The following is a 23,808-nucleotide window of genomic DNA, read 5'->3' as shown; positions in this document are numbered from 1 at the left end:
GTTGATCTTATATCCTGAGATCTCCGAGAATTCTTGTAATATCCTGTATAAATGCGTCAGGGAGTTTAAGGGTTTAGTTAGAGTCAACAAAATATCACCCGCAAACAGCGACAGTTTATATTCTGATTTCCCAATTTAAACTCCTCTAATATCCTCCGACCTCCTAATTCGGGACGCTAGCGGTTCGATACAAAGAGCTAACAGCAGTGGGGATAGGGGACAGCTTTGCCTAGTGCCATTCAATATTGGTATAGATCTGGATTGATAACCCGCTGCACTAATTGTTGCAGAAGGTGTTGAATAAATTCCCTTAACTGCCTGTAAGAAATTACCCTCAAACCCATATTTTGACAGGACCTCTAACATGTATGACCAATCAATTCTATCAAACGCCTTCTCTGCATCCAGCAATAGGAGCAGAGAAGGTGTTTCCGTGACTCTTAAATATCCCGTCAAATCTATAGTTATCCAGACGTTATCCGGAGCTTCTCGTCCCTGAATGAACCCTACCTGATCGGGATGTATAATGTTCGGGAGTACCGTCTTGAGTCTGTTGGCCAGTATTTTCGTTAGAATTTTTATGTCCTGGTTAATTAACGAGATCGGTCGATAGTTCTTGCATTGTGTGGGATCTTTCCCTGGCTTAGGAATAACTATTATCTTGGCCCTGAGTAAGTCCGCAGGGATCTCCACTCCTTTCATTATATCATTACAGAACGTCTGTAAATGCGGGACTAACTCCTTTTTAAATGATTTATAATATTCACTGGGTAGACCATCTGGGCCTGCTGCCTTGCCCACTTTGAGTTCTTTTAAAACATTAAGGATTTCCTGGGTGGTTATCTCTGGATTTAACCTATCCTTATCTGTGGTAGTAATAGCCCTGACTTGAGCTTGATTTAGAAATTCTATCATCCTACTGTGTGTCTGGGCTGATCTGATAATTTTTTTTACCATCATATAGTGTTTCATAATAAGATGCAAAAGTATCCGTAATCTCCTGTGGGTTTGATGTCTTAACTCCTACCTTATTCTGAATGGTCGGGATAGAATACATCTTCACTCTCTCCTTTAGTTTATTGGCCAGATATTTGTCCGGTTTATTTGAATAAATAAAATAAGACGTTTTCAATCTCAGAATCATTTAAGATCTTTGCCAGTAGCTTTCTTTTAGTCTGTAATAGTTTAAAAGTGGTTGCAGGTAGAGTTTGTTTGTGTTGTGTTTCTAACATATGAATTTCCCCTTGTAGTTGGTCTATAGTCTTGTGAGAAAGTTTACTGAGCCTAGATTTTTCTTGAATAAACAACCCTCTCATAAAAGGTTTATGCGCTGCCCAGGAGGATAGCGGATTTTCAGTGGATCGCTCGTTAATTTCCCAATATTCTTTCAACAACTTATGTGTCTGACCATGGGCATGTGCATTATTAAGAATGTGTGGATCAAATGTCCAAGATCTCTGCCTTTGAAAATTGAGTATACCCCTTAACTCCACCTGAACCATAGAATGGTCAGGCCATTCGCAGAGATGTATGGAGGCGCTTATAATATTAGGGATCAACAACTGACTAACTGTAATATAATCCAGTCTGGTATACATCTTGTGTGCGTGCGAATAAAATGTATGGTCTGTCGTTTCACCGTAAAGTGTCTCCCAAGTATCTACTAGGTTATGTGAGGCTAGTGATTCTCTAATTGATTTGGCTATTGACTTTTGTCTGTGCTGTTTCTTTGACAGTTTATTTGCCAAGTTCCTGATATGTGGTGAAAGTGATATATTAAAGTCTCCCGCCAAGATTGTCCTAGTTTGAGACCATTGAGTGACGTGATATTAGATCTGTTTGAAGAACGAGTGTTGTTGTTCGTTCGGGGCGTATATATTGCAGAGCGTAATCCTCGTGTTATGTATCCTCCCCCTCACTATGAGAAACCTGCCCTCAAGGTCAGTTATAACTTCTTTTTTTATGAAGTGTAGGGAGGAATGGTTTAGGATAGAGACCCCTCTCTTTTTTTGATCTGCGGTGGCATGGTAGTGTGTTGGGATGTGCTTATGCCAGAATTTTGGAATCAATGTCTGAGTGAAATGCGTTTCCTGTAGGAAGACAATCTTAGCCTTTAACTTCAAGTATTGATTAAGAGCTGTTTTGCGCTTGATATTTGTATTTAGGCCCCTCACATTATGTGAGAGGATTGTGAGTGTAGGTGTCATTAGTTATATTAGTTACTCATTAGCCTGGACTAGCAGCGACCAGTACAAACCCCAGTGATCCAATAGACCACACAGACCAAACAACCTATAAAAAAACTGAACATTTTAAATATATTATAACAATTGTTCAGGCTTATCGCCCGATTAGAACTTTTGATGTCCATCTTTCCCCTGTAAAAGAAAAGAAAGAAAAGAACAAACACAGAGGGAGAGAACACCACAAAGGAATACAAACTATAAATAGCTAGCTTCTTGCAGGATGTCTAAATATCTTAAGTAAAGCTAAACTAACTACAAAGGTTATCTAAACTTTGGTGAAGCAAAAGCATAGTCTCTGAATGCAGTTCATAATGTTCAATGTTGTAGCATCCAAAGTAAGACAGTGTCTCTTATTATATCGTCAGTCATTACCACATTAGCGCTATTTCTTAGAGAAAACATCTTAAATCAGATAATTTTCTATACTCATCTGCCACTTGTCATGCCGGGAAGATGGGTACCAAATCACCATGTGGGTCGGGAAACATCTGTACTGCTGGAAATCATTTTGGTTTCTTCTTGGTAACTTTGACCCATTTGGCTCTTTTATGGTTGATCTCCTTTTGGGTCTGTCGTTCGGCTTCAGAATCGCTGTGGGTGGATGGTAGATCCGGTGAGTCTAAACCAAGATATTTGCAAATTTCCGGGATATCCTTCCTATATTTTATCGATAGAGTTTTTCCTTCATGTGCAATATGTAAGGCGAAGGGGAATCCCCAACGGTAATTTATTTGGTTCTTTCGGAGCAATTGTGTGAGTGGTCTAAGTGAACCTCTCCTCAGCAAGGTGCGCACACACAAGTCTTGGTAGAATTGCACTACTGCACCCTGATATTTGAAAGTTGGGTTCTTCCTGGCCACCATAAGAATCGCCTCTTTTTCTGGGAATCGAAGTAATTTAACTATCACGTCCCTGCGCGGATAGTCTCCCTTTGGCTTTGCTTTCAGGGCCCTATGAGCCCTCTCTATCTGGAAGTTGTCTTCCTCTGAGCACCCAGTGATTGCCCTAAATAGTTGCATTAGATAGCTCTGAAGGTCCGACTGCGTTAGGATTTCCGGAATTCCCTTCAACCTCAAATTGCTTCTGCGTGAGCGATTCTCTAAATCCTCCATCTTGTCCTGGAGAATATCAAGTTCTTGTTGATGGTCTTGCGATCTTTGATTCAAAGTAGTCACCTTTTCCTCCACATTGTTCTCATTATCCTCCAGCGCAGAAACTCTAGCACCCAAGTGATGCATCTCATGTTTTATCTCTGTTAGGCTATTGGTGATGGTGGTTTGAAAGGAGTCCATTTTATTCCACAGTTTCTCAAAATTCTTATCAATATCCTTTTTAGAAACCAGAGTTTTAATGTCAGCTCACGTAACTGGGATTAAATCAGCATCACAAGTCTGGGAGTCTGAATCTGCTTCTATGTCCTCCTCTTGTTCTGTGTCTAGAGGTTCTGTTATTTTCTCCCCTTTAGAGGACTTAAAAAATATATTGGCTGCTGCCGCTTTCCCTGATGTGGTAGGTTTATTTAATTTCCTGGCTGCCATCATCTATTATGTTGTTTAGATCCACTGCAGCAAAGAAATTTGCCAGATTATGCAGCTCTTCTTAGTAAAACAGATTTTAACTTACAGATAAATGGATGCTGAGAATCAGTCTCTTAATATTATGATTAAGTAAGTTTATTTAAACACTTTAGTTGAGGCTAGTGTCCCAAATGAACTAAAGATGCAGCACTGAACCTCCCAGAGACTCAATATTAAAATGAGATGTACGACTGAGTCCTGTAGCTTCAGCCGTTAAAACTGTCTGAGACTTGAGGTGACCCAGATATGCAACATAGATCTCACTGTTTAGGTTTCTAATATGTCCTTTCAACTGTGTGTATTAGGGTTAATGGAGTAACCATAGTCAGCCACAAACTCGATAAGCCTTTACTAGATTAACATAGTCACAGCTGAATTCACTTTTTTGTTTGATATATGTTTCTGTTACTCGTCAGGTTTGGCTTAATAAAGACTCCACTGAGGACACTTTCTCATCCCCATCATCTCATATATGTTCCTTGACCGACTTTAAGAAGCTTTATGGGTCATTATATTGCGGCAATACAGGTCTCTGATTAAAAGTAATATCGCGGGGGCGTGTCCAGGCAGCGGCCATGAATGGTCGCAAACCTGGTGACTGCTAAAAAACATAGAGATAATCCGCCGATTATCTATCATTGGATGGCTCATTTTATATTAAGGTCAAGATATACGGATGGAGAATTCTGTGCTGATTCTGAGGGTCTAAATTTTGCCGGTGAGACTTTGGTAGTTCTCTGGACTGGACCGTTGAAGGTGACGGCGGCGGCCTCTTTTCAACACCCCCCCCCCCCCCCGGATTCCGGGGTAAAGCAGTATTTGTCAGCTTACTGCTATACTTTTCACACACCAAGTATGGAGGAACTCTACATGTCTATACAAACTTGGATGGCCGAATTTGAGCGCACAATGTGCGATAAGCTTGATCAACTCTTGGATCGTATGGCACATGCCCACGTGGGGACGGATGTGTTTGAATCTGGTGCGGCTCAGCTCGCGGACACGGGAGATTATGTTACCCTACAAGGTCTGCCTGAAGTGACTCCTGTGTGTGCGGCTGGGCCCAGTAGCTACCCGGATCGTGCTGCAGCCCCTAAGCATAGATCTGGGCTGCTGGCGCTGAACGAATCCACTATGAACAGTGATAGATCACTGCAGTCTACCTGTGGAGCCGAGGAGATGCAATATGCTTGCAGCCTACAGCACGCTATGCAGATTTTGCCTAAAAAGGAGTTAATGTGGCAGGATCTGCAGGCTGAGGCTTGGCATACCAACATTTCTGCCGGAGATGTACTGGGTCGGTATTTCGCCATGCCTCACTTGTTTTGGCTAGCTGCTTTTCAACAAGATGTAACCTGCTGGGACATTCCGTACAATAGAATTGGGGTAGGATAAATCCCTTTATCTTTCTGGCAGCGGAAGATTGCTAAAAGTATATGCGATGGTTCCTGTCTGCTTTGTACAGCTTAGAGGGGTGCCGTCAGCTTAGAGGGGTGCGATCCTTACTATTTTATGAAGACCATGAGTCGGATGCATCAGCAAGGAGGGTATGGACGGTTATTATATATGTGTGTATGGGAGATGACATGACTCTAGATGCTGCAGGGATGATGGACTCAGTATATTATCCACTCAAATAGTTGAAAGTCTTGAGTACTATACTTAACCCCTGGTTAATACCCATTGGTGGGTTGCCAGTGTCTCCGGGCTCCTAGCTGTGCTCCATTTAGGCTTGGGTTTAAAAGAAGAACTCCACTGCGTTCCCTGCCTAAGTTTTGCCTTACCCTTACCAATTATGGAGACTGTGGCAGACTTAGTGAAACTGTTCCCTGCTCCATGTTACTTTCACTATCAGCTGCATGTACATAGGGTGCTACTATATAATTTTATGTTTAACTGTTATCTTATGTGTGTGCCATTAACTGAGCTAATTACGTGAGCCTGTTATGTTACAGCTATTTGCATCTATCTTCCTAGCATTAACACAAGCTTAGTTCATGGGTAGATATGGGACCTTCCCTGGGATTGGCAGGGGTAACATCCTTGGGCCTGTGGGATTTGTCATTTTAGTGAGCTTAGGAAACAGAGGCTTACCCTTTACTACCTAGATATTTTTAGATCCCTGGTGGCCTGGGTGCGCTGTCTGCGGCCGGGGCAGTGCAGCTAGGGTACACCTTCCCCTGGAATAATCTGGAGAATTTAGAGGTTTAATGAATGGATACCTGAGGGCTAGTTATACATTAGGACCTTCAATCCAATTTGCTACCTATAGAGCCTACAATTCATAATAGGATTAGGACAAGAAGTGTTGCTCTCGGTCCTTTGGGGAGGCCCCATCTTTTGAGCCCATACTACCCATTAAACGCATATATTCCAGGGTCTAGTACCTGTTCGTTTGGTGTGCTTTCATATTTACGCAGAGAACTAGATCTATGATTAAGTTTGTAAATATTAATTTGCCCCTCTGCCTCAAGGCACTTTTGAATTTTAGGGCACTTTTGGCTCTCTGCGGGCATGGTTCTTACTGCTGCATCTAATATTATTCTAGCAGGTCGTTGAAGCTAGGCTTATGCCCAGTTAGCTGTTTAGACTTGTGTTATTTGTCCTTTGTACTTGCACCTATGTAAAAAGAGGTAATGCTCATGGCTAGAAATTATACCTTTGGGTTAAATTCAGCCCAGATTCTACAGCTGTAAAGACATGCTTGTTTAATTCATCTTGTAAAAGTTAGTGTATGTCAAATGGGCATGTTGTCATGATGTTTCTCTCTGAATTTGTATTTCTGTTTGCCATTTTACCTCAATAAAAATTATTTAAAAAAAAAAAAAAAGTAATATCGCATCTGATGCGCAGCAGATATTCTCCAGCCACCCGTTCTAATTAGCTCCAGGTCTTTATGTAAACACTGTGTTCAGACTATTAGTGAGATGGCTTTTACTTGCGGTTAAACTTACGGCCAGGAGTTAAGTCAGATTCCTCCTCTCTTTGTCGTAGCTATCTCCCATTTGTGAAAATGGTGCCTCCTCATATCACTCCCGGAACGGCCTCTCCGTTATTTCACCCCAACACACACTTTACCAGACTTCGGATGTTTCACATCTTCTTCCTTGTGAGAGGGAATGGTGACCGCTCTCAGCCTAAGTCTGTTCACCAGTTTTTAACAACTTATAGACCCCTTTGTCAGTGGTCCTGCACGGAGCAGCACAATTATGCTGCTATCTCCATTCCCGGTCCGGCTTCGCCCCCCCATATGTAATTTTTTAAAGGGACAGTCTTGAAAACCAATAATGATTTTAATTTAGAAAAATGCAATTTTTTTTTTAAATTATCTCAAACGTTTCTCACCAATTTATCATAGTTCTCTTGTTATTCTTAGTTGATAGCTAAACCTAGGAGGTTTGTGCTAATTTCGTAGAGCTTGAAGAGTGCATCTAATCTGAATGCATTTTGACCACTAGAGGGCATTTTTATTGCATTTTCATATAGAAAACCTTGAGCTAATACAGCATAGTTACCCTGGATTGATAAGTGATTGGCTAAAATGTTGGTCTCTCAAAATAACATAAATAAGTGGTAATTTTTCAGAGGCATAGATACAAGGGTAATCACATAAGTCACACGTGTATTTCTCTATGGTTTTTTTTTAAAACTTGATAATGCGTAATACAGTGTTTTCTATGTAAACAATAATGTTATGACTGCCCCTTTAAGCAGTGTTAGTGGCATTCAAACAGTAATATGCCATCATGTATAATTGTAATGGTCATTTTGTTTGAGATTAGGGAAACAGTTTGGACATCACATCACAGAAACCAATGAATATCATGAACAAGGATAGGTATGTGATGATGTGGTGTCCTCACACTTGTAACCCACACTCTGCAAACAATCTGCCTCCATGGACCCAGTCCCATAGAAGCAGATTATATACAGAGTGTGGTCCACAAGTGTAAGAAGACCACATCATCACATACCTATCCATTACACATTAAATAAAAAATAAAATATATATATATATATATATATATAAAAAAATACCTACTTCCTCTTCCTTCCCCTCTTCCCACGAGACTGAGGCTCTGGGGGGGGGGCAACTACCCCCTCCGACGAGTTCTTATCGGAGATGTTGTGGGAAGAGGGGAAGGAGGAGTACTGGGATGACCCGGCTGAGGAGGAGATTGAGGAGTACCAGATGGCACAAGATCAGATGGGCCAGCAGCAGATGAACCAGGATCAGATGGGCCAGGTTCAGATGGCCCAGCATGCTCCTCCCGGAAGAACTGAAACATAGCTTGGAGAATATGCACAATCTGGTTTTGGCCCTGTATAATTTCTCTTTGGCCTTCTCGAATGGCATGAATATCTTCTGACATCTGTATTCAGGTTTGAATATTTTCCCCCATGGGAGGCACGTATCTGTTCTTGGAAATCCAGCAATACCTGCACCTCGGCTATCTCCTCCTGAGGTACTTGTTGTGCACGGCGGCCTGCTGGTGCATGGCTGCCTGCTGTTGCACGGCAACCTGCTGGTGCTTGAGGGGCTGCTGGTGCAAGAGGGGCTGCTGGTGCAAGAGGGGCTGCTGGTGCAGGGATAGCTTCTGGTGCAAGGATCTCTTCTGGTGCAGGGATCTCTTCTGGTGCAGGGATAACTTCTGGTGCAGGGATCTCTTCTGGTGCAGGAATCTCTTCTTCTGAGGAGTATTGAGGGATGTCTTCCATTTCTCTCCGAGGTGGCGATTCATCCCCACCACTCTCATACCTGGGTGAAGGATGAGCCTGTAGTTGCTGTGCTGCCTCCCCCCCAGACTCTTTATATTGCAAAAAGAAAGAAATGTATATATTAGCATATTTCCAAATAAAGATGTAAATGCTTTTGCTTACAATTGAATTACATATGCAGCCTCATTAATCCACTTTGAAATCTAACAATCAATACGATTTCCGCATCTTCCAAACCGTGTTGGTGATATCTATCTGGTCAATCTGAATGTTTTTGCATTTGTTTTCAGTCTGTTTAAATGCACACCTAACCTGTAGCCTAGATACTAATATAATCGCAAGGTAATTGTGAATGCGTTTACGTAATAATGTGTTAAAAAGCGTAATAGCATCAATCATATCCTTAAATACATTCTTTATTTTTGATGTTAAGAGATTATTAAATGAGCTTACCGTCAGATGAGAGTGGCAGGTTGCCAGTATCGACTCCTCCGATACCGACTATGTCCACCTCGGAGATGCTGGGACGCAAATTTGCTCCCATTGGGAGTACTCAACGGTCAGTGGAGGCCCGCCACCGGTCCCTGTTGCGTGTTGGTACTCCCTCGATATTTTTCTTTTCAGCTCCATTTTACAGTCCCGGTAGCGATGTTTAATTGATTCTAAATCCCTGTTATGGCCCCCCCACTACATAAACTGCATCCGTTATCTCCAGCCCGAGCTTCCTCTTCTCCTTCGGGGTGGTTTTCGGAGCCTGCAGCTTCCTATACCTGTCCATATATGCCTCTATGAGGGCCTCCTTCTTCTCCATGGTATACCTTGCCTCCCTAGTCTGCTTGCCCTTCCCCTGTGATGGTGTCCTTTGTTTCCCGGACTGTGAAGCCCTACTCTGTCTGCCACTGGGCCCAGCCAGCCCTGCCCCCCTTCCTGCCCTGTTCCTCTTCCTCTCCCTCTCCTTCTCCCCCTCCCCTGATTAATCTCCTGCCTGCCCTCCTCTTCCATCTCTTCCCTAAACTAAGCCCTAACTACTCCAACAAAAAGTGACTGTGCACAAATGAAAGGGGGTCAAAATAAAGAGATAAAAAGACAAAAAAAGTGCTCAAAGTATGAAAGGGATATAAATAAAAGAGGGTAAGGAGTATTTAACAAACAAAAATGTATAAGAAGACTAAAAGGAGGATATGTAAACTAAATGTAACTAGGGGATTGGTATGGTCTGAAAAGCAATGGGGTGTGGGATTACAGGGAATGGGGTATGGAATTACAGGGAATGGGGTATGGGATGAAAGGGAATGGGGTATGGGATGAAAGGGAATGGGACTACAGGGAATGGGGTATGGAGTGTAGTATGAGAGGGTATGGAGTGTATGTAGTGTTATTGATAAGTGTATGTATGTATTGAATGTGTTTGCATGTAAATGTGTTACGTATACAGAAAACCACTTGCACACTCACCCAAACCAACTCTCGCTCACTACCGCTCTCTTACTATCTCACACTCCAAATAACTAACTCACGCTACCACTAACTCTCACAATAAGGCACTAAATCTCTCTCTCTCTAATCTCCAAAAACCTACCAGCAACACAGTCAAAGAAGCCATGCTTGTGGCGTGCTTATATACCCTATGTAAATGTTTAATGATGTACCGGTTTGCCTTGTAAATTGTGTTCAGGTGTGCTTTGTTAGTAATTAGTATGTGTATTAGTTGTGTGAATTTGCGCATGCTCATAGTGAGTTAGTATTTGTGGAATATGTAGAATGCGATGATGTCATAGTGATCGTTTTCCATAACATTGTCCAATAGTATTATGTGTAAATGTTAATTGGTGATGGTGTCGTATTTGTGAAGTGTTGTAAATGTTTGTTTGTACTAATATTCCGTAATGTTGAATGCGAGTGTTTTGATTGTGTATGAGTGTTAATTTTTTTTCCGTGTTGATTTGTTCCGTGTTTCCGGATCGTAAGGCATATCTGTATTCCTCATTTAATGTAATGCTTGATTTTTCCCGCTTATGAATGTGTAATGCGTATGTGCTATGTTTTGTGATTGTTGTTATGACATTTGCAGTGTTTTTTGGTTGTGCAATTATGTGGTATAGGTCATATGACCGAGCAGTGCATATTTCTTGCGAGATCGAGTGTTAGGTGAAAAATGCGTGTTTGATTTCTCATTTATCTCTATGGGAGACTGTCTAACGAGGGCGTGATTACGTGTATAAAATAAACGCATTAGGAGTCGCGTTAGAAGGTTGTTTTGAAACTCGTAATACCAGTGTTATAAACAGCGTGCGTTAGAAAAAAAGACGCGTAGCTAACGCAACCCTTCTAACGCAAAACTCTAAATCTAGGCGTAAGTTAGCACAATCATTGTCATCTTCAGCTATACATAGTCTAAACGTTCAAGTGCACCTGCATGGTCAACTTTCATCCATGTATTTCTAATGTGTATGCATTCGTAATTTAAAGTTGTGACATATTACATATTATGTTTTTCTTGTTATATGCAACTATAATGTTTTTTCCTTACTATATGTAACAGAGATAACAGTGTCTTGATAAACACCAATAATTAATACGTGTTTTCATAATGAATTTCGCATAAATAACAATAAGCATAAATGCTTTTGCCAACATCCAAGATGGAGGACGGAACTTTTTTAACATAAAGAACACCTTTGCCCTTATCAAAGATGGCGGACTGAACTCTCAGATACTTACTGATGATATCCAAAAATCTAGGACACAGCTTGATGACATCACCCGAGATGACCAATAGGAGGATCACTTACCCTATATCACCATCAAGAAGGAAGACGCACACCATTCCACTTCCTTGAAAAAGTCATATGCTTATGGCGAAACGTACGTCGGACCTTGGAACTACGATAGTTCCACTACTCTCTCACGGACAAGTAAGTTACCAGGACAAGCATTGAGTGGTTTCCACTAATTGGATTTTGGCTGGCATAAGCTGCTGGGCAAACTATCTACTATAATTCATAAATATAATGTGTGATACTGCTCCCACTATATACCAAGTGGTACATATTCCCCAGTGACTATTATTGATTGAGTATTATTTGTGGCTTTTAAATATCTTTTTATGTATTTTAAATAAAAATATATTTTATTGAAGCAGCGGCCTGCGTTTGGAGTTATACTGGAAGCTTGACAGTATAAAACCGGGGTGTGCGTCTAATCCTAGAGCCTGGCTGGCTCTTTTAAGTGTGAGTAGCCCCTTGGAGGGACCACTGGTGTGAATATCATTCCTATTATCAAAATTTATTGCACCATATTTTGTTTGTTTTTGTCTTTGAGGTTTGGAGTAAACCCTTGACTTACCTAAAGTGAGGAGGACTACACGGATCATATATATTCTTATTATTGAATATACACTTATACTTTTTTAGTTTGTTTTATTCACTCTTTATTATTTATATGTTTACCCACCAAGTGAATCTTTTGTACTTTTGTAAAAAAACACAAAGGGTATACCCCAATAGGGGGCGCTAGTATGAATAATATACAATATAAATGTGTGCCTACGTGTTAATATAAAAATATTTCAGACCATTAGTCGGCAGATTACTGGTATAGCATAGATATAATAATGGTGTGTGTGAGCACACTACTATATACCACAGTCCTGAATCATAGGTGGAAAACAAAAGACAGTAAGTCCAAGGAAGTCCAATATGGTACAGGTATCTATCTTCTATGAAGGCAGCACTCAATCTTCACCCTCCAACGGTTAATATATCTAAAATCAAACACAAGGAAAGAGGCGCCGTATGTGTGAATCTGAAACAGCCAACATCACATATAATACATGTGCAGGGTACTCACAATCTGGAAAGGCACTCTGATGTGCCTATAGGAGCGGGCTGGTATTCACAGCACACCAGCTGGCTGATATGGCAATCCCTGGTATCCAAGGTAGAAGATTCAGTGTCTAGACTGATGGTGTGTGATGTGTCCAGCAATATGGGAGCAGGAGCTAGGAGCAAAACAACGGCACACCACTGTGTGAATCTGCAAGTGTATACTGGTAAATTTACAATCTGTGCAGGATACTCACATACTGTGGCGGCACTCAGTTGTGCCAATAGAGGCAGGCTGGCTTTCTCAGCAACCCAGCTGGCTGTACAGGGAATAATGCAGGAAGATCCACAGCATTCAGAATGAACAGGTAGCTCAGGAATAATCAATTGCAATGAGGTTTATATGGTTAAAAAAGATTTAATAAAATTATCAACAGTTAAAAGTACATATATCCCTCATATACAATAAGTAAAAATCATGCAACGCGTTTCTCGGTATAAACCGTTTCTTCAGGCATGTATTCTATCTCTGCATGTACGTCTTATAAAAGTCTGAGCTACCTGTACTGCCCCTCCCTTCCTACCAAAAAGGACAAATCCTAGAAGCCCTTTGTTTAATTGCCCATTATTTGATACACCTGCACACTTCTCATCCCTTATCCTGATAGGTTTATTGGGCTTGTACAAATGTTATGGTCACTAAAAGGAAAAGTACTATAAATGTTCATTACAAATAAACCCAATTATAGATCATGATATCATGACTGTATGTTTAATGATATTACATATACAATCCCCAGATGATGTGATACCTCATTGAATCTAATATCAACCTCAAAGAGTAAAACATATTCGTACCTGTCTGCTGATGCTTGTTATCGTGTGTAACTGAAATATAATAATATGTACAATAAGCCGTATTTCCCTAATAGTTTTTCTATGTCTCACTGTATGTTTTCATACCTGTTAGCCTAATTTAACCATTTTGTGTTATGTGGAAAACCGCCACCCGGATTATAACAAATAAGCGATCTCCTGTAATTGTTTGGCGTCTGACGTAAGCGCACGCCATAGGCTGATCGGCTCCAGTTATCGGACCAATCCTGGATGTTAGCCGCTGCACACCCCCACTATAGTGTATCAGCCGATTTTCAGATTCGTAACAATGAATCGAAGCACTCAGTTGGTGTCCCCAGTACACACAACGCGCTGCACGTATTATCAGCGCCTGCCCATGTAAAAATCAGATTCAAAGACTAAATGCTGCTCCCGCACAAGTACCGACAGCGGGGATGTCTCTCCCATCCGCGGTCAAACTACAAAAGGACACGCCTCTCCATTACATCACGGAGCTGTCAAAAAAACTACCGTGAACCCTCCCATATATGAATGCACTCGATCAAATGTGGCATCCATCGACAACAAGAGAGACACTCGTAAGGATATATACACATATTTCGCTACACGAGTACACAAGTGTATCTCCTCCCGGTGTCCCAATATCTGGGCTCCAATCCAAAGCGGGACATAAGGAGACCCCCTGGACGTGAACCGGACCACCATATTAGGTGGTCTATGCCGATAGTCAATGTACTCTCAGCTCGCTATTATTTGTAATAAATGTTCATAACATGTGTGAAAATCTAATAGAATTAGAACTACTAACTAACCTGTGTTATTTGTAATAAATGTTCATAACATGTGTGAAAATCTAATAGAATTAGAACTACTAACTAACCTGTGTTGTATTGTGTAACACCATTTGATAACAATATAAAATATACTGTGTATAAAAAATTGCTAACCTATTGATAACCTTAATCATAAAGATATAATTCCCTATCATTCCTCCATCCCTCAACACTACTTAACCCTACCAGTGCCATTAAAGTGTTACTGAAATGGTCATTAATCAGAAAACTATATGCATATGATCATAATAAACAGTACTCACATATTGTAATCCATAGACAGTGCTCACATATTGTGATCCATAATTATAAAGGGAGTAAACCCTTGACTTACCTAAAGTGAGGAGGACTACACGGATCATATATATTCTTATTATTGAATATACACTTATACTTTTTTAGTTTGTTTTATTCACTCTTTATTATTTATATGTTTACCCACCAAGTGAATCTTTTGTACTTTTGTGTATCATTAAACGAAAAAAGAGCAGAGAATGTGAGGAAAAACAGTAAAATAATCTGCACAAAAACCTTGTAGTAAATCAATTAGAGATATAAAGTATTAGTTGGATTAATTTCAAGGTTCTATGCCAAAGGGAATAGACAACTAACATGTAATTGTAAAAAAGAGCATACAACTGAAAAAGCGTTGCTCACCCCTGGGTTAGTAAGAAAATACTGCTTCATAAGGATATCAACAATGGTAATATATTGCTACTAGTGAAATACATTTATACTGAATCTTTATTTATACACAAAACCATTCATACCATCAATGTGGTTTTAAAAACACTTAAACCTGAGTAATCCACCAGAATTGAAATAAACTATATCAATAAGATATATAATGTGTGTACTTCAGCAGGCAGAAAGTAAATATCGGCTTAGGCCCTTCAATCCGGGAGCTGCTTTAATTTTACAGAGAATATCCGAACTGCTGAGTATCAACTAAGTAAGTAACTATATATGTTAAATCATGGAATCAGGCAAGCAAGTTAAAAATGAAGTGACACCAAGGGGTGAGCAACCCTTTTTCAGTCGTATGCTCTTTTTTACAATTACATGCTAATTAGTTGAAAGCTAAACCTAGGTAGGCTCATATGCTAATTTCTAAGCCCTTGAAGACCGCCTCTTTTCTGAATGTATTCAACATTTTTTCACAGCTAGAGTTCGTTAGTTCATGTATTTCATATAAAAAACATTATGCTCACGCACGTGGAGTTATTTAAGAGTCAGCACTAATTTCTTCAAATGTCAGTTTGTCAAAAGATCTGAGATAAGGAGGCAGTCAGCAGAATCTTAGCTACAAGCTAATTACAGAGGTAAAAAGTATATTTCTGTAACAGTGTTGGTTATGCAAAACTGGTGAATGGTAAATAAAGGGATTATTTATCTTTTTAAACAATAACATTTCTCTTGCAAGGTGTATCCAGTCCACGGATTCATCCTTACTTGTGGGATATTCTCATTCCCTACAGGAAGTGGCAAAGAGAGCACACAGCAGAGCTGTCCATATAGCTCCCCCCCTAGCTCCACCCCGCAGTCATTCTCTTTGCCGGCTCTGGCAGCAGGGCCTCTCTACGGGACGGTAAAGTGAATGTGGTGTTAGCATGCTCAAACAGTGGAATGGAGATTATGCAGATTTGTCTCCTCAAATACAACTGGACCAGAAAACCAAATATTCTCTTCTCTGGTGGTTGTCTCAGGATCACCTGTCTCAGGGAATGTGCTTCCGCAGACCGGAGTGGATCATTGTAACGACCGACGCCAGTCTGTTAGGCTGGGGCACGGTCTTGGACTCCCTGAAAGCTCAGGGCCTATGGTCTCAGGAAGAGTCTCTTCTCCCGATAAACATTTTGGAACTGAGAGCGATATTCAACACGCTTCAGGCATGGCCTCAACTAGCGGCGGCCAAATTCATCAGATTTCAGTCGGACAACATCACGACTGTAGCGTACATCAATCATCAGAGGGGAACAAAAGTTCCCTAGCGATGAAGGAATTAACCAAAATAATCAGGTGGGCGGATGATCACTCCTGCCATCTATCTGCAATTCACATCCCAGGTGTAGACAACTGGGAGGCGGATTTTCTAAGTCATCAGACTTTTCCCCCGGGGGAGTGGGAACTCCAACCGGAGGTTTTTGCTCAGCTGACACAGCTATGGGGCATTCCTGAATTGGATCTGATCGCGTCCCATCAGAACTCCAAACTTCCTCTCTACGGATCCAGGTCCAGGGACCCCAAGGCGGCATTGATAGATGCTCTAGTAGCGCCTTGGTCCTTCAATCTGGCTTATGTCTTTCCACCGTTTCCCCTTCTCCCTCTTCTGGTAGCCAGAATCAAACAGGAGAAGGCTTCGGTAATTCTGATAGCGCCCGCGTGGCCACGCAGGACTTGGTATGCAGACCTAGTGGACATGTCATCTGTCCCACCTTGGACACTGCCAACGAGGCAGGATCTTCTCATACAGGGTCCATTCCAGCATCCAAATCTTGTTTCTCTGCAGCTGACTGCTTGGAGATTGAACGCTTAATTCTATCTAAGCGTGGTTTCTCTGAATCAATTATAGATACTCTGATCCAGGCTAGAAAGCCTGTCACCAGGAAAATTTACCATAAGATATGGCGGAAATATCTTTGTTGGTGTGAATCCAAGGGTTACTCGTGGAGTAAGATTAGGATTCCAAGGATATTGTCTTTTCTCCAAGAAGGATTGGAGAAAGGCTTGTCAGCTAGTTCCTTAAAGGGACAGATATCTGCTCTGTCTATCCTTTTACACAAGCGTCAGGCAGAGGTACCAGACGTTCAAGCGTTTGCTCAGGCTTTAGTCAAAATCAAGCCTGTCTATAAACCTGTGGCTCCGCCATGGAGTCTAAATTTAGTTCTTTCAGTTCTTCAAGGGGTTCCGTTTGAACCTTTACATTCCATAGATATTAAGTTATTATCTTGGAAAGTTTTGTTTTTGGTAGCTATATCTTCTGCTCGAAGAGTTTCAGAATTGTCTGCTTTGTAGTGTAATTCACCCTATCTGGTGTTCCATGCAGATAAGGTAGTTTTGCGTACCAAACCTGGTTTTCTTCCTAAAGTTGTTTCTAATAAGAATATTAACCAGGAAATCATTGTTCCTTCCCTGTGTCCTAATCCAGCTTCAAAGAAGGAACGGCTATTACACAATCTTGATGTGGTTCGTGCTTTTAAATTCTATTTGCAAGCAACCAAGGATTTCAGACAAACATCATCCTTGTTTGTTTTCTATTCTGGTAAGAGGAGAGGTCAGAAAGCGACTGCTACCTTCTGGCTGAAAAGCATCATCCGATTGACTTATGAGACTGCTGGACAGCAGCCTCCTGAACGAATTACAGCTCATTCCACCTGATCTGTGGCTTCCACTTGGGCTTTCAAGAATGAGGCTTCTGTTGAACAGATTTGTAAGGCAGCGACTTGGTCTTCACTGCATACTTTTGCCAAATTTTACAAATTCGATACTTTTGCTTCTTCGGAGGCTATTTTTGGGAGAAAGGTTTTGAAAGCAGTGGTGCCTTCCGTTTAGGTTACCTGTCTTGTTCCCTCCCTTCATCCGTGTCCTAAAGCTTTGATATTGGTATCCCACAAGTAATGGATGAATCCGTGGACTGGATGCACCTTGCAAGAGAAAACAGAATTTATGCTTACCTGATAAATTACTTTCTCTTGCGGTGTATCCAGTCCACGGCCCGCCCTGGCAATTAAGTCAGGTTAATAAAATGTTTTGTTTAAACTACAGTCACCACTGCACCCTATGGTTTCTCCTTTTCTCCTAACCTTCGGTCGAATGACTGGGGGGTGGAGCTAGGGGGGGAGCTATATGGACAGCTCTGCTGTGTGCTCTCTTTGCCACTTCCAGTAGGGAATGAGAATATCCCACAAGTAAGGATGAATCCGTGGACTGGATACACCGCAAGAGAAAGTAATTTATCAGGTAAGCATAAATTCTGTTTTTTGGTGTTTACTATCCCTTTAACTATGCTATTAACTTCTTTGATTAAAAGGTACATTTGAGCATAGGAATATGGTGCACTATTTAGTAGAGCATTTTATTGTTTAATTGAGTGCCGTTCTTTAACTATTTGTTTAACTCCTTCAAAAACATTAAACAGAGACAGCGGTATACACATATATGCCTGCTTCCTATTTGTTCGCAAGCTGTATCCTCATCTGGAATGGCACAAAAGCACAATTTTGACAATGTATTTAACTCAATTGTAGAGGTTAAACACATTGAAAAAGAAAAGAAAGGTTGGTCTAATTAAATATAGTAGGTTGTTTTATTCTAAATTGTCCCTTAAACTTGTGTTTAACAACAAGTATTCATGCAATAATACAACAAGAGCATTGTCCCATTAAGCACAATGCCCCTTTAGGGAAGAACAGAAAAAATGTGTTAATACATTTCTGTTGATTGTTGGGGCATGTTTATCAATAACCTACTAAACTGTTACTCAGCAAATAATTTTATACATACATTTTTTTTTTCCTTTTAATAGAATGAACGGGAACAAATTATGACAACCAATGTATGGCTCAATCAGGCAAGTATTTCTGTCTTTCTGATTATAAAGCATTTTAACTTATGAAGAGTACTGTCTTAAAATGTAAAAGATATAAAAAAGAGAGATCTTGCTTTAAATAACGCTTACAATTGTAACAGAAAACATACAGTAACTAATAGTATGGATTCTAGACTTGACGCAATCTAGTCTGGTTAGAACAGCTGTGCAAAGTGGTTCACAAAGTTTTTTTTTAAAGACATTCAAATCCATCAGAATTTTTTTCCCTGGTTGTATAATTTTCTCATAACTTTGCATTTCAACCCATCACTAATGTTATTCCAATCATAAAACACATTCTCTCCCATCCGCCTATTCTTTCTTCCTGATTTTTGAATATACCTAATTGAACAACTGAACTATCAATAGAACCTATTTTCGCCTCTTTTTTTAAAGCATATCCTGTTTTGTTTTGCTTTATAAATGGTTTTATGTTGATTTTATATTAACGCTCAATTCACATTTAACAAACATTATATGACTTTTTGTAAGGCTTTACCTGAAAGTTTGCTGAGCTGGAAGTCTCTATGCAGATATTGAGCACACTCTTACATACACCTCTGCTAGAGGTTGGCTAGAGAGGAGGAAGGCACCAGGGTTGTTAAAGTTCCATGGAGTAACCAGGGACGTTGTCAGTGGAAGCCAAAGTTAGCCAGGTGGTCCATTTCAGTAGGATTAAGTAGAAGCAAAGTCATGGAAGCCAAGGTCATCAAAATCAGGATGCAAAAGAGAGGTGAAAATCCATGCCAAGGTCAGATTAGGAAAATCAGATGAATGTCAGACTAGAAGGAGCAATCAGAATCAAAGTCAAAATTGGAAGCCAAGAGTCAAAGAGCCAGAAGACAACATGCAGGGCAGGTATCAGGTCGTGGAGAACGGAAGACCAGGAACACCAAGGTGGGTAACTGGAAGCTGGGGTAACTAATGACATGTCATTAGAATAATCTAGCCAGGAATGGTATGTTTCAGAGGCCTTTATAGGGCTTAGTGTGGTGTCATCATGAAGTGCAGAGGTACCACTTAATTGGGTGCTGTCTCTTGGCATGTGTGCTAACCCACCAACGATCCCTATAAATATTAGCACAGTCTTGTGCATGTGGATAACGCTTAGCATGCCTTCATCAGTAGAAGAAGACTTGGATAACGCAGTTGACACAAATCTTGGCCTCAACAGCAAGCCTCAGGATAGCATGCCCTAAGACTCCTTAGAAAACAGCATGGTGGAGTCTCCTCTGCAGATGAGATCGGGTTTCAGACTTAGAGTGCCTACCTGGCAATCACACAGGTAAGTATTGCACTAACATAGCTCCTCCTGAAGCAGGACCTCTGGGCATATGATGGAGAAGGCTTGGCTGGGTGATCCCTGTGAAAGGCACATAGAAGTTGTGGAGCATGTATATTGGATAAATGCTTGCAGGTTTTTTCTTCATGACTGTAACTTTTCCAAACAACTACAGTATACAACAGAAAGGAGTACACCCCTGGGCAATATCACTTAAATATCAAATTATTCAAAATTGTATCACCTCTCAATAATTTTTTTTATTTCTAAGTTGACAAGTAGAGTATTTCCTATTATAAACAATCAAAAACAAATACTTTAGAAAGATTATATTGAAAATACAGGCCCTAAAGTAGAAACTTAATACAACAAAGTCAATACACCTGTGGTCACTGACATACAGGTTAGATCACTTAAACAAAATTGAGTACACCTATGATTTTCAATTAGCCTAATTGCATGAGCAAAGTTACCAGAACAGTCTAATTTTTTTACCAATGGGCTGTGTCTATCTGCAAGTCTGCATCATTTCTCCCCATGGAAAATAATTTCCAGAGGAATTGAAAAATCTGATTGTGAGACTTCAAAAAGATGGAAAAGTACAGGAAGATTGGTGGCCAAATAAAAATCAGTTAAAACGCAGTTGCAGCAGTAATCAGTAGGTATAGATCGATACACAGTGCCAAAAATCAGAGCCGCAGTGGCTGTCCTTCTAAAATGACGCCATGGACAATGCGCTACTTGCACAATCTAGCTCTGAAAAACAGGCAACAGGCAAGTGCTTCAGATTTGCATCAAGGCAAGTGCTTCAGATTTGGCTCAGGGATTAACAATAGAAATGGGAGTTTCTGTGACAGCTCAGACAGTGCTTAGGACATTGAATAATGTCAACTTCTATGGACAGCATCCAAGGAAAAAAAACCTTGCTTGCTCTTCGGCACAAAACTGCAAGATTAAACTTTGCTAAACAGCATGAAAAGCCTGAGTAATACTGGGAGCACATTATTTGGTAAGATGGCCAAGACCAAGATACCATTTTTCGTCTCAGATGGGGTGCATTATGTTTGGTGTGAACCTGGTCAGGATTATTACAGTGAATGCATAGTCCCAGCAGTGAATCATGGAGGTGGGAGTGTGACGATATGGGGCTGCATGAGTGCAAAAGGTGTTGGGGAGATGACATTTATAGATGGCACCATGAATGCATGCAATATGCTAAAAAGCAGGCTGACAAGATGACTCCCAGTCTCCAGAAGTTTGGCAGAGGACGAATATTCCAGCATGATAACGATCCAAAACACACTGCCAAAATCACAAAGGAGTTTCTAAAGGAGAAACAAGTGAAAACTATGACCTGGCCTAGTATGTCACCTGACTTGAATCCAGTAGAACACCTTTGGGGTATTTTAACGAGAATGGTAGAGCAACACAACCACTCCAGCAAAGAGCAGCTGAAAAAAATTATCTCTGAAGAAGGGCAGAACATCTCTCCAGAAATTTGTACGACACTGGTTTCCTCCATGCCAAGGAGGATTGAGTCTGTCATCAAAAATAAAGGTGGACATGCAAAGTATTGAAAAAAATAATAGCTTTGAATTTCAGTAATGAAAGGTGCACTGACTTTTGTTGCATTGATTTCCTGCTTTGGTGCCGTTTTTTTAATATAGTAAATCTAAACTGTTAGTTTGAAATTTGACATAAGAGCAAATACCCTACTGAAAAACTTAACAGTTCACCCAACATTTTTCTCCCCTTTAAATTGTTCCCAATGATTCATTTTACCGGCTGGAGTGTTTTAAATTGTTTACAAGTAGCTCCTTTACCCCTATTTTGGCATTAGATAGCTGATTAAATAGCTGATTTAGCCTGTGGTATCCCAAAGTAAAGTAAGAAAGTTTCTATACTGAAGTATATTCTATTGAATAGCCTAAGTAAACACAGCCAGCAGAAGAGATTACCCTCTCAGTGGGGGGCATGATAGTTAAGTAATAAAATTATAATTTTCCATTGTTCTTTCTAAGCATTGAGCTTTGGTTTTCTTGACAAATATAAAATAAGGAAGCAAGTCTGTATACATAAAAGTGATAACATAATGGGATCTGATATTACCTGAAGCTCAACCCATTGTAATAGGCTGTGGTTTAAAATAAAAACCAGCTACTTCATATACACAAATAAACCGAAAAATGCAATTTCTCATAAATTTTATACTCTGCTGCTGGTATAGCAAGTAATTGAAAATACATTCATATAAAAACAATTTTACAGTGTACTGTCCCTTTAAACGTAATGCAGTTATACAATTTTGATGTACTCACTTCTATTGTATACTGTAGATACTTCTAGCGACCTTTTCGAAAATGAAAGTCCAGAATATCCTCCACCTCAAATTCTTCATTATCATTGACAATCATTGGAGGAAAAAATGTTCTCTGAGGGAAAGGATTGGTGGATATTGCAATATTGCACCTACAGTACGTTAACTTGCGCATGTATTACAAGTTGAAAGTAAACGCACATCTTCGAATGCAATCTAAATTTGCGCTTCTCTGGCTAGCCCAACTGAAGACGTCACTTAAAGGGTTAGGGCTTTAAAAAAAATTGCACCAAACACTTATAATTAATAATAAAAAAGTTATAAAGGTTCAGAGGTATATGGTATATGTCAAGGTTTTTGAACGGAAAGAGCTATAATATATATATGTGTCTAAATATGTGAATGTGGTTATATATATATACAGTATACTGCATATAAACCTTTATACACACACACACACACACATATATATATATATATATATATATATATATATATATATATATATATATATATATATATATATATATATATATATATATATATATATATATATATATACACTTTGGAGCCCTTTCCACTCAAATATCTTGAAACATGAAAAATGAATTTTATTCAATATTAATATTTAATTATCTTTTTTCATGTGTATTTACTGTAAACATTTTACATTCCAATGTTCTTCACATAGAGTAAAATGTTCTTTGTATTTATATATATATATATATATATATATATATATATATATATATATATATATATATATATATATATATATATATATATATATATATATATATATATATATACTGTGTGTATATGTATATATATATATATATATATATATATATATTCATATAGCTATATAGGTATAGATATATATTTTACAAAACAAATTAATCAGATATAATTAGAAATATATTCATAATTACCTTTGGGTTGAGCACACTTGGTCAAACGTGGTCGGGTTAGTGCGTGAACAATAACTGTTTTTTTTTTTAAAATGTGCTCTATTTAAGTCTAAGGGGAGAAGTTAACGCGGTATTGCAGTATCCAATATACTTTCAGCCAATATAATTTTGGTAGCTCTCATCCTATTGGCTGATTTGAACAGCCAATAGGATTTCAGTAGCTCTCATCCTATTGGCTGATTTGAATTTCAAAAATCAAATCAGCCAATAGGAATGTAAGGGATGCCATTTTGAAAAGGCTCCATTGCATTAAAGATTCAGTATACGGCGGTGACCGTATGAAGAGGATGCTGGGTGTCTTCAGGATGGAGCCGGTCTGCGCCACCGGGATGAAGATAGAAGACGCCAACTGGATGGATGAAAATCTCGCCGCCTGGATGAGGATGGATGTACGGACTGTACGTGGATTGTCGGGGGTTAGTGTTAAGTTTTTTTAAACTTTTTTTGGGTGTTTTTTTTTTTAGATTAGGATTTGGGCATCTGAATGCCCTTTTAAGGGCAAGAAAAAGAGAGTAACAGGCAGTTAATCCCAGACAGGTGCTGGACTTTCTCTGTGTGCTGTATTAATTTGTTTTGTAATTTTCCCTATGGTT

The 23,808-nt window shown here is 39.8% G+C and overlaps 1 protein-coding gene across 1 annotated transcript in view; it reads left to right on the top strand.

Annotated features, from left to right (window-relative positions):
- LOC128664465 (neuronal acetylcholine receptor subunit beta-4-like) overlaps nt 1–23,808 on the top strand; it is a 139,271-nt gene that overhangs the window by 105,519 nt on the left and 9,944 nt on the right. Inside the window, exon 3 of the mRNA XM_053719292.1 lies at nt 18,583–18,627. Coding sequence (XP_053575267.1) covers nt 18,583–18,627 — 45 coding nt within the window. The remainder of the gene's footprint in view (nt 1–18,582; nt 18,628–23,808) is intronic.

This window comes from Bombina bombina, chromosome 6 (assembly GCF_027579735.1).
Source record: "Bombina bombina isolate aBomBom1 chromosome 6, aBomBom1.pri, whole genome shotgun sequence".
Taxonomy (NCBI): Eukaryota; Metazoa; Chordata; class Amphibia; order Anura; family Bombinatoridae; genus Bombina; species Bombina bombina.
This window is presented reverse-complemented; position numbering and strand designations above follow the sequence as displayed.